This window comes from Panthera leo, chromosome D4, assembly GCF_018350215.1.
Source record: "Panthera leo isolate Ple1 chromosome D4, P.leo_Ple1_pat1.1, whole genome shotgun sequence".
Classification (NCBI taxonomy): domain Eukaryota; kingdom Metazoa; phylum Chordata; class Mammalia; order Carnivora; family Felidae; genus Panthera; species Panthera leo.
This window is the reverse complement of record NC_056691.1, coordinates 64,381,755-64,398,516: the sequence shown is the minus strand read 5'-3', so window position 1 is coordinate 64,398,516 and position 16,762 is coordinate 64,381,755. Positions and strand designations below refer to the sequence as shown.

The 16,762-nt window shown below is 33.1% G+C and overlaps 1 protein-coding gene across 1 annotated transcript in view; it reads right to left on the bottom strand.

Moving 5' to 3' along the window:
• The window catches only part of CYLC2 (cylicin 2), a 43,120-nt gene that overhangs the window by 13,864 nt on the left and 12,494 nt on the right, over positions 1-16,762 (bottom strand). The window contains exons 4-7 of the mRNA XM_042913817.1: positions 16,185-16,665; positions 14,563-15,635; positions 14,170-14,231; positions 1,266-1,397 (exon numbers count right to left, since the gene is read on the bottom strand). Coding sequence (XP_042769751.1) covers positions 15,220-15,635; positions 16,185-16,665 — 897 coding nt within the window. The 3' untranslated portion in view covers positions 1,266-1,397; positions 14,170-14,231; positions 14,563-15,219. The remainder of the gene's footprint in view (positions 1-1,265; positions 1,398-14,169; positions 14,232-14,562; positions 15,636-16,184; positions 16,666-16,762) is intronic.

Below are 16,762 nucleotides of genomic sequence, written 5' to 3'. Positions count from 1 at the left end.
TATTTGAGTAGTGATATGAATTATTATTATATTGAAATATTTTTATATTTTGCCATTGCTTTTAAAAGATTTTCCTGGTTGTGCAATAATGTGGTATATGACTTCTCAGTAGATAACTTTTCTGTCTCTTTTCAGTGATTTACTATTGGCTTTTTTCATGAATAGTACTTGATACCTCCTAGAAAAAAGATTGAATATATCCACAAGTAGTGACATATATTTTAAATATATCTAATAATTTTTTAAATTTTTCTTTATTTTATTACTATTATTGATGTTTCTGATATGGAATTAGGGCCACAGATATAAAAACTGCTTTCTTAAATGTTTGCCACTAAAATAATAAAGCAAATAAATAGCCTTTTCAACCAACTAGATTATGTTTATTCACAGCACCAGAATGTGAAATGTTATTTTCATATGTAATAATATTTTTAGTGATTCACATTAATTTCAATATTGAATATATACAGAAGAAATAGTTTATTTTATTCTCAAATGTAGTCTTTTGATAATTTAATACTTATATTAGTATATGATATATAATAGTATAATAATGTGAGAAATAGAAATATTAAAATATAGAATAATAATTAGAGTCTAAATAAATAATTTCTTTTTCTTTATGTGACTTATGTCTAACCAAAAAGCACAAATAAAGTTTAATACTTGGATGGATGGAAGTCATGCACCTTTTTTTTTTTTTTTTTTTTTGGAAATGTAGTTATATATACAATTCAAGAATGGCTCAAAGTTGAGTCAATCCCCTTTCATTAGTGGAGCAAAATTCTTACAATTGCCTCGTAATAAAATCTAGATTTACTAATATCTTTGCTACCTCTAGTTTCTCTAGAGTATACAGCAAGATATTTATGGGGAAAATGATGTGACCATCTCCTACTCTACATAGTTATATGAATTAATTGCAAACAAAATGGAAAATCTATTAATTTTCCATGCAAATAATTTACTATTTTAAATTATTTTCTATGGTGCCAATAATAAGAAATGTTTCTAAATCTAGAAGACTGAATTGATAATAATTTAAAGACATTTTAACTCACTGCAAAAACTAATGCTTTGTACACAGAGGTTGGACAGAGAATATTTTGATGAATTTGGATGACCAGCAGACAAGGTTTACGTATGACCTAAATGATGGTTTCTTGTATACCATCCTGCGCTTAAACATTATGTAAATCAGCAAAATTAAAGTTGAGTGTATATCATAGTCCTTAAATAATAAAACCATGAAAAATCTTCACCAAGGTTCCCCTGTACTTCCAGAAAGACCTTTATAAGTGTTCTTTTTTCTACATATCTTTCCTTAGTTCTTCCATGCTCATGTTTGCAGTTATCTCTGTGCTGTTTAGCATCTTCTTGTCTTATAATATTCTCTAAATGATAGAACATTACAAAGAATTAATGATTGCCTCTGGGGATGAGTTTAATGGAATAAAAATTTACACAACTAAAACAACTACACCAATATTTCTAAATTTAGAACTTGATGTAACTCTCGGGTGCTATTACTTCACTCTTCTTATACAATGTCTACTGCAAATGTTTTCTTTCATAGCAGTGTCTATTCAGTACAAAAATCATATGAATTTTGTGAAAAGAAAATAAGTTATTGACTATAGAACTTAGGAATTCAAGCGTTTTATTCCATTTATTCTATATGGTGATAGTATGTATATGTATATATGTAGAAAATTCCTAGATGTACATGGACCAATAGCCATGCTTTTTATTTTTTTTAATTAAGGGCCTTGTCATAGGATATCCATGAATGGTGAATATTTTGTAGATATTGTAAAAATTCACAAAAAAAAATGGTGAAGAAAGAGGTAATTTGATTACTCACACACATGCATATACATGAACACTAGATATATCTGTTAGGTGTGTGTGTGTGTGTGTGTGTGTGTGCGCGAGAGAGAGAGAGAGAGAGAGAGAGAGAGAGAAAGAGATAGTACTTAATTTAGTCAGGATTTTTTTTCAGATACAAAGAATATAATGTTTTAATAGCGATTATGCCTAAGTCAGAGCATTTTACTTTTCAGTAGTTTGTTTTTAACTTTTTATTTTGTCATAATTTCAGTCTTCAGAAAAGTTGCAGTAATAGAGCTTAATTCTTCTTCTTTGGTAGCAGATAATCATTATCAAACCTAATGTAAAACATTTTATCTTAAAATTAAAAATTTTTATAGCAAGTAACAAGACAATGTATCATTCATCCAAATTTGTTGCAGGAATATCTGTTTCTCTTGAAATTTGGAGATTAATCTATAATTAAAATTGTTTAAATGATTTGAATTTATACATTTTGTTTACATTCTACTTGAAAAAATTCCAACTCTATCTCTAAGTACATTTCCCAGAATTTATATATTTAGGACTAAAAATTCTATATGAAGCAAAAAAAAATAGTAAGGTCAGTTTTCTTGGACATTTAATCCATATTACTGATGAAATAAAAAAAAACATTGTTACTAGGAAATGCTGTATTTTACCTGTCAAATATATTTTCCCAAGGATTAAAATATGTATATTTCTATGGTTTTGATTAGAACATTATTTTATTTTCTATTCTTCAATAAAGCCTGAAAATATCACTTCCTTTTTTCTTTTTGAATAGAGCTACCAAAGAAAACTTAGATTAGAGATGATGTGAGAAGGGAGAATAAAGACACACATTTAATAATCAAACTTTTTCCTTAGTAGGCATAAGCAGAACCAGTGGAATGGGAATTTGAAGATCACCATCCTCATCCAAATTATGTCACTGAGAAACTATAAAAACTGGTATATTACTGAATCTCATTTGACCTCAGTCTCCTCAATAGGTAGCATTAGAAAAATTTTCTCAGATTTCACCTGTTAAAATATCTACATAGTTTAGAAAATCCAAGGCTAGAAAATGTGATATATCTAAAAGGGATATTATCAGATTGAAAAACCAAGAAAAGTACTTTTCCATGAAAAAGGTACAATTAGAGATTCGCTAGTAGATTAGGTAGCACTTTCAAGGTTAGCTGTCTAATCCTAGATAACTCATTTTTTTTTCATTATGGTAAAAACACTTAACATGAAATCTATCTTAATTTTTTATAGGTGTGTGGTACAGTATTGTTAATACATGATGTACAGCAGATCTCTATAATGTATACATCTTGTATAACTGAAACTTAATACCTGTTGAGGAACAGCTCCCCTTATCTCCCTCCTTCCATCCCCTCGAAATTACTATTCTACTCTGTTTCTAGGAGTTTGACTATTTTGGATGTCTCATGTAAGTGGAATCATGCAGTATTTGTCCTATAACATACTTATTTCACTTAACATGATGTCCTCCAGATTCATTCATGTAATTGCATATAACAGCATTTCCTTCTGTTTTAAAATCAAATATTGTATGCATATGTCACATTTTCTTCATTCATTCACTGATGGACATTTAGGTTTTCATATTTTGGCTTTTTGAATACCATAGTGAGGATGAGAGTGCAGCTATCTCTTTGAGATCCGGTTATGAATTATTTTGGATATATACCCAGGAGTGGGATTGCTGGATCATTTGGTAGTTTTATTTTTAATTTTTTGAGGAACTTCTGTACTGATTTCCATAGTGACAGCATTATCTTATATTTGTATCAACAATGTACGTGGGTTCTAATTTCCCCATGTCCTCACCCACACTTGTTATCTTTGTTTTTCTGGGAGAAATTAGGGATGCCAAGCATATTTTCCTGTGTCTGTTGGCGATTTTATGTTCTCTTTGGAGAAATTCCTCTTCAAGTCCTTGCACCATTTCTTAAGTTCATTATTTGATTTTTTGTTGCTGAGTTGTAGGATTTTTGTAGTCTATTTTTTGCTTTTGTTGACTACATGTTGATGATAAATCTAAGAAATTACTGTCAAGACCAATGTCATGAAGTTTTCCTATGTTTTCTTTTAGGAGTTTCACACTTTCAGATCCTATATCCATTTTGAGCTCATTTTTGTATATGATATATGTATCATATATTTTGTATATGGAATAAGCTATAACATTCTTTTGAATGTGGATATTCAGTTTCTTAAACATCATTTTTGGGAATCTATCATTTCTCCATGTGTACTCTTGGTACCTTTGTTAAAGATCAATTAACTGTATATGTATGGGTTTATTCACAAATGTGTGGAAATATAACAACACACTCTTGAACAATGAGTGGGTCAAAGAAGAAATCAAAAGGGAAATAAGAAAATAACTCAAGATAAACAAAAAAAGTGTACCAAGAGCACCTGGATGGCCTAGTCATTTGAGTGTCTGACTCCAGCTTAGGTCATGATCTCATGGTTTGTGAGTTCAAGCCCCACATCAGGCTTGCTGCTGTCAGTGCAGAGCCTGCTTTGGATCCTCTGTCCCCCTCTCTCTCTGCCCCTACCCCACTTGTGCTCTCTCTCAGAAATAAATAAACATTAAATGGGGCGCCTGGGTGGCTCAGTCGGTTGAGCATCCAACTTCGGCTCAGGTCATGATCTCACAGTTCGTGAGTTTGAGCCCCGCATTGGGCTCTGTGCTGACAGCTCAGAGCCTAGAGCCTGCTTCGGATTCTGTGTCTCCCTCTCTCTCTGCTCCTCCCCCACTCATGCTCTGTCTCTCTCTATCAAAAATAAATAAACATTAAAAAAATTTTTTTAAATACATATTAAAAAAAAAATACAAAATACCAAAACATATGGGATGGAGCCAAATCAGTAGGAAGAAGAAAGCTTGTAACAGTAACATATACGTTAAAAAAGAAGAGATATCTTAACCTGACTTTACAACTCAAGTAACCAAGAAAAGAACAACCTAAGCCCAAAGCCAGTGGAAGAAAGAAATAATAAAGCAGAAATAAATGAAATATAGTACAAAAATACAATAGAAAAAAATTAAAACTGACTTGGCTTTTGAAGAGATAAACAGACTTGAAAAACCTTTTACTACACTAAGAAAGCAAGCAAGGTAAAACACAAATTAAACAATAGAAGAGATAATTACAAGGGATGCTTCAAAAATAAAGAGAATCATAAGGGACTGCTATGAACAGTTATACACCAACATATTAGATAACCCCAAAGAATGGATAAATTCCTGGAAACATACAGCCTACCAATATTGAATCATGAAGAAATAAAAAATCTGAACAGATCAATAATGAGTAAAGAGATTGACTCAATAATAAAAAAACCTCCCAGGAAAGAAAAGTCCAGGACCACATGGCTTGTCTGGTGAATTAAAACAAACATTTAAAGAAGAATTAATAACAATTCTTCTGAAACTCTTCCAGAAAAAATAGAAAAGCAGAGAATACTTGCAAACTCATTTTGTGAGGCCAGCATTACTCTGATACTAAAACTGGATAAAAACATTATAAGAAAAAATTACATGCCAAAATCCCTGATTAATATAGATGAAAACTTCCTCAGCAAAATGGTAGTAAACTGAATTCAACAACACATTATTAGAAGGCTCATACACCATGATCAAGTGGTTTTATCACTGGGAATGCAAGGATAGTTTAAAATACACAAGTAATGTGATACACAACACCAGTGAATGACAAAAATCACATGATCATCTCAGTAGCTGCAGGAGAATCATCTCACAACATTCAACGTGTTTTCATGATAAAAAATCTTAAAAAAAAACGAAATATAGAATTTACCTCAGCATAATAAAAGCCATATATGAAAAGCCAATGACTAACATCTTACTCAACCTTGCCACCCAAAGCTTTTCTTCTAAGATCTATAACAAGACCAGGATGCCCACTCCAGCAACTTATATTCAACATTTTAATAGAAGTCTTAGAGAAGTCAGGCATGAAAAATAAATAAAAGGCATTTAATACAGAAAGAAAGAAAGAGTTATCTTTGTAGATGACATGAACATATAAGTAGAAAACTCAAAAGACTCCACAAAAAATTAGTGGAACTAATGAACAAAGTAGTTAACTCGCTGACTTACAGATATTAAAAGTAAACTGTGAAAAGAGTCCTAACCTTAGATCCATGCTGGTGTAGAAAGAGTGACTTACCAAGATCACACAGTCTGTAGTATTAGAACCCAAAAAAGATGTCAGTGAGTTGACTTCTTTGTGGGGCAGCAGCAGTTGTAGTAGTAATAGCAATGGTAATGATAATGGCAAGCCTTCTGTTGTGTGCCAGGCACTGTTTATGTTTTGCACACATTGACTATCACAACAACCCTGTGCCATAGATTTTATTATCATGTTAATTTCACAGATGAGGAAACTTAAGTACAGAGAGGTTATTTAAGCAGATAACAGAGTTGGTAGTTTGCAGGTTTAAAATGTAGGTACTCTGGTTCTCAGAGTGCATACTGGTTTCTTAAAAAGTAAAAAAAAAACTTTTTTAAGTTTTTCTAATATCACAAACATAAATCTTTTTCAAACTCATAAAATAATTTCAGAGACACAACTAATACATTTTGGGTCAGCTTGATTATTAGCAAAGATAATGCAGTGTGTACATATAGTTGACCCTTGAACAATGCAGGAATTTGGGGTGCTGACCCATCCCCTGCATAGTCAAAAATCTGCGTATAACTTTTGACACCCCCGCCCCCCACAAAATTTAACTAGTAGTAAGCTACTGTTGACTGGAAACCTTGCCCATAACATAAGTAGTCAATTATCATATATTTTTGTATGTTATTTGTGTTACATACTGTACTGTTATAATAAAGTAAGCTAGAGAAAAAAGTATTAAGAAAAACATAAGGAAGAGAAAGTATATTTACTGAACTGTGCTGTAAAAAATTTGCGTGTAAGTGGACCACACAGTTCAAACTGTGTTTCAAGGGTCAACTACATTCATCCTTAAAAGCCACTTTTAATTATAAAGAAAATAGGTAATTGCTGCCTTCTTTTCCTTGTAATAGCCCTTAAGCCAAGCTCTTTTGACACTGTAGAAAACAACAAAGGGTCAATAGGCAGAAATCTGAAATTGGATATTTCTCAATAAAAAGAGATAATTGTCCTAAGAGTGAAAACAAAACAAATCCCCCCTTCCCTATATGAGAGTGAGGCACAGGTGGTGGTTTGTTGATAAATGTTTAACAACTGTCTCTCTCAGAAAAAATGTACGTGTTTTATACATAAGGTTATTATACACTTTATATATAAGGTATATACCACACAATTTACAAATAATAATAAATACACTATACCCTTATTGTAAACTCAAAAAATAAATAAAACTAGTGGACAAATTCAATAATTCCTGAGATGTGAAATCAACATACAAAAATCAGTTGTGTTACTTTGTTTCTTTGCTTCTTAGTTCATTTGTTTTTTAGATTCCGATGTAGGTGAAATTTATATGAAATAGTTGTATCACATAGACATTGTTGGATACAGAGAACAAACTATGGTTGCCCAAGAGAAGGTTGGTAGGAGGATGAGTAAAATACATAAAGAGAATGATACAACTTGCAGTTATAAAATAAGTGGTTATGAAGATGAAAAGTATAGGATAGAGGGTTTGGTCTATAATATTATAATGTTTGGTGACAGATAGTAACTACACTTATGGTGAGCACTGAGTAGTGTATAGAATTATTGAATCAATATGTCGTACAACTGAAACTTATATAACATTGCATGTCCATTATACTTTAATTAAAAAAATTAGTTGTGTTTCTGTAATAAACTATCTGATAAAGGAAATTAAGAAAATGATTCTATTTACAATAGCATCAAAAATAAAATACTTAAAAATAAACTTAACCAAGGAGGTAAAAGATTGTGTGTACTGAAACTATAAAACATTGATGAAAGAAATTAGAAACAAATAGAAATCATTCTATGTTTATGGATTGGAAGACTTAATATTGTTAAAATGTCTATACTGCACAGTGCATTTTCTAGATTCAGTGCAATCCCTATCAAAATCTCAATAGCATTGTTTACTATAACAGAAAAAACAATTATATATATGCAACCATAAAATACCCCAAATAGCCAAAACCATTTTGATAAAGAAAAAGCTGAAGGAATCAACATTCTGATGTCAAAATTTATTACAAAGCTACAGTAATTAAAATAGTATGGTACTTACATAAAAACAGACATACAGACAAGTGGAACAGAATAGCCCAGAAATAAATCCACACATAATGGTCAACTGAACTTTGACAAGGGTGCCAAGAGTACAATGGGGAAAGATGGTCCCTTCAACAAAGTGTGTTAGGAAAACAACATTTACATGCAAAAGAATGAAAGTGGACAATTACCTTATCTTACACTGTATGGAAATATAAACTTAAAATGAATTAAAATCTAAAAAATGCAAAATGTAAAACTTAAACCTAGAAGAAAATCCAGGGGAAAATCTTTATGGCTTTGGTGTAGACAATGATTGTATGACAACAAAGGCACAGGCAATAAAAGCAAAAAATAGACAAGTGGCACTACTTCAAAGGATATCTTCACAGCAAGGAAAACAATCAACAGAGTGAAAGGCAATTTGTGGAATGGGAGAAAGTGTTTTTAATTCAATTAGTTTTACAGCAACATTTCTTAAGGAGGTAATATGTATACTGCAGTGCAGATATCACTGAGGACATGGAAGGATAAAGTGTGACCCTTTGAAAGAAGGTCATGAATACTAGCAACTGAAAGGAGATAATGAATGGCATGGAGAAGTCATGTTAATCTCCAGATGTCTACTTCATGCTGGAGTGTGGATTGTAATACAGGTATAACTAGGTTTTTTTTCAATTGGAGTAGCATCTTAGATGTCTAGGACAAGGCTTGAACTATTTCCATCTATAAAACAGAGAAGTGGTGCTTTGAGTTATGTGAAACACAGGCAGAAAATACTGTTTTGAGTGCAAAATCAATTGTTATTGATGTTAGTACTTATTTCCTATTTATATATTTAAAATTATTGTTGATAGTTTTATTAGAATTAAAGAAAATTGATAATATCTAAATTTTCCTGCAGTTTTAGAAAATTGGACATAATGTGATATTTGTTCCCCCTACATAAAACAGAGTTCTCAAATCCATCAGTCATTTCATCTTTCATGACATTCACTTTTAACAGATTTTCTTACTTGTTCTGTGTTATTGACAATATTGCATAGACACACAGAGACATACACATACAGAGGAGAAAAATAATTCGAAAGCACCTTGCAAATAACCATACCACTGCAGTTGATAAGTCAAGATGTGGAATATTTATAGAATTCTATAAAATCAGACATGACTAATTAATGATCTATTATACTACTTTATTTTTTCACATAAGGAGGCCAGAAGATTGACATATTTCTTTCAGGACATATACGTTTCTAAAGATTTGTTTTTGTTTTATGATATTTCTTTTTTTTATGATATTCTGTGGTTTTAGTCACATTTGAAATTCTTTAGCCACCACTCCAAGCCTTTGCAGTGAATTAATCATGTATTAACAAGCATACAAAGCTAGCAATTCTTTCACATCTGTATTTCACTTTTACAGCTCTCCGTTTTACTCGAGGGAAAATGAATCAGTAAAAGAGGAAAAATATCTTATACATTCAAACTGTGTGATTAAAAGGCTAAATTGAGAAGTGAAAGATACGGCAGGATTATTGAGTAGGAGTTTGTCCTTTATGTGGATTTTTGCCTTTGAATTGATCTACTAACTTGTTTCACCTCCACTTTTGGCTTTGGTACTAAGGAGACAAGGTAAAGAGGGTTAGAAAAACACCCTATAATTGACAACTAATTGTCTCTGCTGCTCGTTGTTATGTGTGAAGAAAAGTTAGCAAATAACTAAAAGTTAGAAAACTGGATACTTCTTAGAGACATGTATTAATTGTCATTGATAGGAGGATATTTATATTGCTGTATTATATTTTTATTTTAATGGCTAAAACCCTATATTTCATATGAGTGGCAATATAATTTTTTCTTTAATCATTTCCATATATTTCTAACAACTCATAACCTACATTTGGGAAATAGAACACAGCTTTGGAGAAAAGCTAATATCCTCTGCCATAGGTCAAGGTATAAGCTGATGAATAAAGTCATTTAGAGGTTATCCTAGTAGTCCTTATGGAAGAATTAAGTAACTTAGTTCAGGAATCAGAGCTACATATAAAGACTCAAAAAAAAAAAAAAACAAAAACAAAAACAAAAAACTATGTGTACTTTCCCCCTGGATTTTAGAGGGGATAAAATCTTAATTTCTCTTATGGAGTGGGAATAGGAAATTAAAATAAAAGTCTACTAATACCAGTCTATAAATAGGAAGGAGAGTACTAAGCTAGGTAACACAACTTCCAAGTTGAGCTAACCATTAGAAATGGAGTAAAGTGGGGCACCTGTGTGGCTCAGTCAGTTAAGTGTCTGACTTCCATTCAGATCATAATCTCACAGTTGGTGAGTTAGAGCCCCACATCAGGCTCCACACTGACAGTGCAGAGCCTGCTTGGGATTCTGTCTCTTTCTGTCTCTCTCTGCCCCTCTCCAACTTGTGTGCTCTCTGCCTCTCTCTCTCAAAATAATAATAAATAAACTTAAAAAATACAATGCCCTTTGAAATGGAGTAAAGTTACATTATAGGAGCCTTGTCAAATGAGATTGGGCCATATCCATATCCTTTTGAGCTAAATAAATAACAGAATTAGAATTATATATATATATATATATATATATATATATATATATATATATATATATATATATATATGAGACACCCAAAAAGCTGTGCAAGTTTAATGTGTACAACTTGATGACTTGATGATTTTGGAGGTACGTATACACCTATGAAACCATCACCACAATCTGTATCATAAGCATTATCCATAACCTCCAAAAGTTTCCTCCTACCTTTTTTATATACTATTATCGTCATCTATATAAGAAAACATAACATAAGATCCCCTCTTAGCAATTTTTTAAGCATACATTACTTCTGAAAAAACTAAACATAGCCTTATCATACAATCCAGCAATTGCACTCCATAGTATTTTCTCAAATAGGATGAAAAGATATGTACATGCAAAAATGCAGATGAATGTTTATAGCATCTTTATTCAGTATTGCTAAAATTTAGAGTCAAACAAGATGTCTTTTGGTAGGTGAATAGATAAATAATCTGTGGTACATCTAGACAATGTAATATTACTCAATGCTAAAAAGAAATGAGCTTTCAAGCCATGAAAAGACATGGGAGAATATTAAATGCATGTAGATAAATAAGAGAAGCCAGCCTGAAAAAGTTACCTATTCTATAATTTCAGCTATATGACTATGGAGACGGTGAAAAGATCGGCAGTTGCCAGATGTAAGAGGGAAAGATGAGATGAAACAGTAGAGCACGTAGATTTTTAGGGGCAGTGAAATTACTCTGTATGATACTGTTGGTTGATATATGTCATTATGCATTAAAAATCCATAGAATGTACACCACCTAGAGTGAACCCTAATGGAAATTATGTGTTTTGAGTGATAATGATATGTCAATGTAGGCTTATCAGTTGTAATAAATATACTACCCGGGTGGTGGATGTTGATAAATGGAGGAAGCTATGCATGTATAGGTGGATATATGGGAAAAATCTTCCCCTTATCATCAATATTTCTGTGAACCTAAAAATACTCTAAAAATAAAATATATTTTAAATGTTTGGAAAGGTAAAATTTAAGCTAAGTATAAATAATTAGGAGTCAGCAATGTAAAGTTCTAGAAGAATTGTGTTATAGGCAGAGGAAACAGTGTGAAGCCTTGAAAGTGTAATGATCTATATGGTTAAATACAGAAAGAAATCCAGTGTCACAAGAGCATGGTAGACAATTTTGCTACCACATGAAGGCAGATAAGTAGTCAGAAACCAGATAATTAAAGGCTATATAAGCTAGAGCAAAAAAAAAAAAAAAAAGAAAGAAAGCAAGCAAGCAAGCTTATGCTAAATGTGACATCAATACACTAGAAGACTTAGAGTAATGGAGGAACATGATTTCTGGGTTGAGAAGGGGTGTTTGGTGGTTACGAGAGTTGAAGTAGGTGGTTTTACCTGCATTTAGGGGGCTTTGGGATTTCCAAGTGAAATATAATGGCTGATTGGACTTCTAATGTAAAAGTGGTATAAATGGAGTGAAGCAGAACAATTTAAATATTGGTGGTAGCCAGGCAGGACTTAATAATAGATAAGCATGGAGAAACAAAATAATTGTGAATGACCCACCAATTTTTGATTGAGTCAGCAGTCATCATTTACTGAGTTGGTGAATACCTGGGGAAAACAGGTTTGGGTGGAGAGGTATTGAGTTCTCTTTGGGACTTGTTAATTTTGAGATGTCTAGAAGACAGTCAAGTATATGCTTTAACTTAATATTTAGACACATGATTTTGGATCTAAATGGAAAGGTCAGTACTAGATTTAAAATACAGGATTCAGGGCACCTGGGTGGTTCAGTGGGTTTAAGCATCTGACTCTTAGTTTTGTCTCAGGTCATGATCTCACAGTTCATGCATTCAAGCCCTGCATCAGGTTCTGTGCTGACAGTGCAGAGCATGCTTGGGATTCTCTTTCTCCCTGTCTCTCTGCCCCTCCTCCATTCACTGTCTCTGTCTCTCTCTCTCAAAAATAAACTAAAAAAAAATAAATAAAACGAAGGCTTCAGCAGAATAAGAATGATGTATAAAGCCATGGGAATAGATGGAATAAATATAGAGAAATACATAGAAAAGAGGGGCTAGGATAAAAAGACATTGCAACTGGAACTCCAAGAGGTTCTCGGGGGACCTTCATGCATTTCAGTAGAATGGTAAAGACAGCTCAGTTATTATTGTACTATACATTAAATTTTAACCTAAAAGTTGACTTCTGAATACTATGTTAGACAATAATCTAAGGGCTTTTGTTTTAAAGGAATAGGGGATTTTAAAAATGTTTTAGTGTTTATTTTTGAGAGAGAGAGAGAGAGAGAGAGAGAGAAAGGAAGAGAGACAAGCATGAGTGGGGGAGAGTTGGCAGACAGAGAGGGAGACACAGAATCTGAAGCAGGCTCCAGGCTCTAGGCTCTAGGCTCTGAGCTGTCAGCACAGAGCCCGATGTGGGGCTCTAACTCGTGAACCATGAGATCATGACCTGAGCCAAAGCTGGAAACTTAACTGAGCTACCCAGGCTCCCCTAGGGGATTTTAAATGATTCCCTAAATCCTCGGAGAGATGCTAACATTTTCAGAAAATTTTGAAAATCTGAATATAGTATTTTACTATAAAGCAAAGGGAGAAAAAGAATGATTTTCCTGGAAGAGGGAGAGAATAGTGGGACAGGATTTGACTCTATGTCATTACAGCTGAGTCAGATCTGCAAGGTAGGGCAGCCTGGAAGACCATAAATTCCAGTAGCCATGAATCCTTGAGTAGTTGATGTAGGGGAACAGGGGCCAATGTTTAAAGACCAGGCAACATAATTATACTTCTGTTCACAGAAAGGTAGCTCTTGAAAGTATGTGGAATAGGAGTATCAAGGAGAAGCTTTATTTTGTATTCAGAATTTATATTGGGATGGATAAAAATGAGGGAAAGTCACTTAGCAAGTTCTGCAACAATGTTGAGTTTATCTGAGAGAGAATGTTAAAGAAATTTAATTTCCACTAATTGGGCATTCAGAGAGTTTTGCGTTGTGCTTTATATTGCTTTTTTTAAAAAAATTTTTGTCACATTAATAGGACTTATGGATCACGAGAGAGTTTAACATAGTTATAAAAATACAAAGTTAATTGTTTTCATATATAAAAAATATGTAAATGCTTTCACTCTGTTAGACCCTGTTGAATTCTGGATAATTTGGTTTTGTATATGTATTAGCAATTTATCAGGTGTCTCTTTAGACTTGTTTAAATTTACTTACTGTGCGGGGCACCTGGGGTGGGTCAGTCAGTTGAGCATCTGACTCTTTACTTCAGCTCAGGTCATTATCTCACGGTTGTGGGGTTGAGCCCCATGTTGGTCTCTGTGCTGAGCCTGGGGCCTGCTTGGGATTCTCCCTCTCTCTCTCTCTTCCCCTCTCCCTCTCCCTCTTCCTCTTCCTCTCCCTCTCCCTCCCTTTTCTCCTTCCCCGCACACCCCCAAAAATAAATAAAATAAAAAATAAATTTACTTACCTTGGCAATTTGGAAAAGTTTGATTTTCCTGTCTTAAATGGAGAGAAGTTGGCTACTATATTCTGTTTAAAGAAAAAAAACCCAAAAAACTCTTGATAATTGTTAGTTTCCATGTATCAAAAATCAGTCTCCTCTCTCATGATAAATAATTCTAATTAACCTTTTTGTTGATACTTTTAAAGTCTTCATTCTTGTGTTATTGTTACCAAATTCATCAGTAATTTCTATAATGAGAAAGCCCTAAGTAAATTCTACTCAATTCTACCAAATTCCAGCAAAACATACTCGGCAGATGACACAGATTTTTATAAGAATGGTATATTTCAATTCAAACTTTAAATTGACTCAATTACTGTTTAATCCAGTTTCGCTTAAAAAACAAAACTAACTTACCAAGTGTGTTTGTCTTGGCTTGGATGTGGAATTTAATTTCCATCAACCTGGTGTGGCTGTTTACACTTCAGGGATGATGGTATAGGTTCACAAGGAAGCAATTCTTTTCTTCCTTCCTTCCTTCCTTCCTTCCTTCCTTCCTTCCTTCCGTATTTTTTTTGAAGAATGCTACTTTTAATTTGTACTTATTTGAAAGACTTTCTGAAATTTTTTTGACTTCCTCTGATACACCTATAGTTCTTTATTTAAATCTGTGGATGCAGCTTCACAGTTTGATTATATAGATTGAATGTCTACCTCCTTGGATTTTTTTGAAGTCTTGATATATTTTTTTTTTTTTTTGCTATCCACAGATCCAGTGTCATTAACTTCTACATCCTGATTTGAATATTCTTCTTTGAACATTTCTAGGGATTTTTCATTGAATCCTTCATATCCCCAAACTTAGCATATGTATCCTCCAAGTTCTTCATTGAATCATCTCTTAATTTTTCTTTTCTTCTTTATATTTTTATGATTTTATGAGTCTTTCTTTGTATTCTTCTTTGCTCCACTTTAAAAATTATTTGATTCTTTGAGGCCCCCTGTCACTCATAGATTTAGTATCAGATTGCTAAAATTGTTTTATCAAACATGCTTTTGAATTTTATCCAAGGCCTACTTGCCTTTCTTTGCCTTAGCATCCTTCTTTGCATCCTTCTTTGCATCCTTTGTATCCTTCTTTGCATCAGGAGATTCTGTGTCAGTATCTTTCTTGGCATCTTTCTTGGCATTCTTCTTGGCATCTTTCTTGGCATCATCTTTTGATTCAGTATCTGTCCCGCTGGGCTTTTCATCTTTCTTCTCTTTTTTACTCACCTTTCTCTTTGCATCTTTCTTGGATTCTTTCTTGTCTTTTGACTCATCATCTTTTTCTCCTGGTTTCTTTGAATCTTTTTTCCCATCCTTATCCTTCTTGGCACCCTTCTTTTCATCTTCAGATGCTATACTTGATTCTTTGCTCTTCTTTGAATCTTTCTTATCTTTCTTGGCATCTTTCTTTGAATTCTTTTTTTCACCTTCAGATTCTGTACCTGACTCCTTGACCTTTTTTGAATCTTTCTTTTCTTTCTTGGCATCTTTCTTTTCACCTTCAGATTCTGTACCTGACTCTTTGTCCTTTGAGTCTTTCTTATCTTTCTTGGCACCTTTTGTGGACCCTTTCTTTTCACCTTCAGATTCTATACCTATCTCCTTGTCCTTTGAATCTTTCTTATCTTTCTTGGCACCTTTCGTGGCCCCTTTCTTTTCACCTTCAGATTCTGTACCTGACTCCTTGCCCTTTTTTGAATCTTTCTTTTCTTTCTTGGCATCTTTCTTGTCACCTTCAGATTCTGTACCTGACTCTTTGTCCTTTGAGTCTTTCTTATCTTTCTTGGCACCTTTCGTGGCCCCTTTCTTTTCACCTTCAGATTCTGTACCTGACTTCTTGTCCTTTGAATCTTTCTTTTCATTATTGGCATCTTTCTTGGCATCTTTCTTCTCACCTTCAGATTCTATACCTGACTCCTTGTCCTTTGAATCTTTCTTTTCTTTCTTGGCACCTTTCTTGGCATCTTTCTTTTCACCTTCAGATTCTGTACCTGACTCCTTACCCTTCTTTGAATCTTTTCTTTCTTTTTTGGTATCCTTTTTTGCACCTTTTTGTTCCTCTTCAGATTCTGTAGCTGACTCCTTACCCTTCTTTGTATGTTTCTTCTCTTTTTTGACATCTGTTTTTGCAACATCTTTTTCACCTTTAGTTCCTGTTTCTATATCCTTATCTTTCTTTGACTCCTTCCTAGTTATTAGTGGTCCCTTTGAAACTGTGGATTCTGATTCTGATTCTGATTTGTCTTTCTTGTCTGCTTTCTTGTGTTCTTTATCTTTCTTACCTCTTGCTGGAGATACAGGTTTGTGTACATCTGCTACTTTAGCAACCTCCTTGGAGTGATGGGTTGGTTTATGTGGGGGCCATATCCTGGCAGCTAAATAATCAGATGGTCTTTCAGAAATTCTCATTAAAGAACTGTGCATCCATAACGGTCGTTTAGGACCTTCTCTTAATTTCTCTTCATCATATTTCTGAAATATTGGTTAGAATAATGATGAACAACTTGTGTGCAAGTTACACAGCCTTTATTACCAGATATCAAATACATTTTAACTTTAACCATTAAAA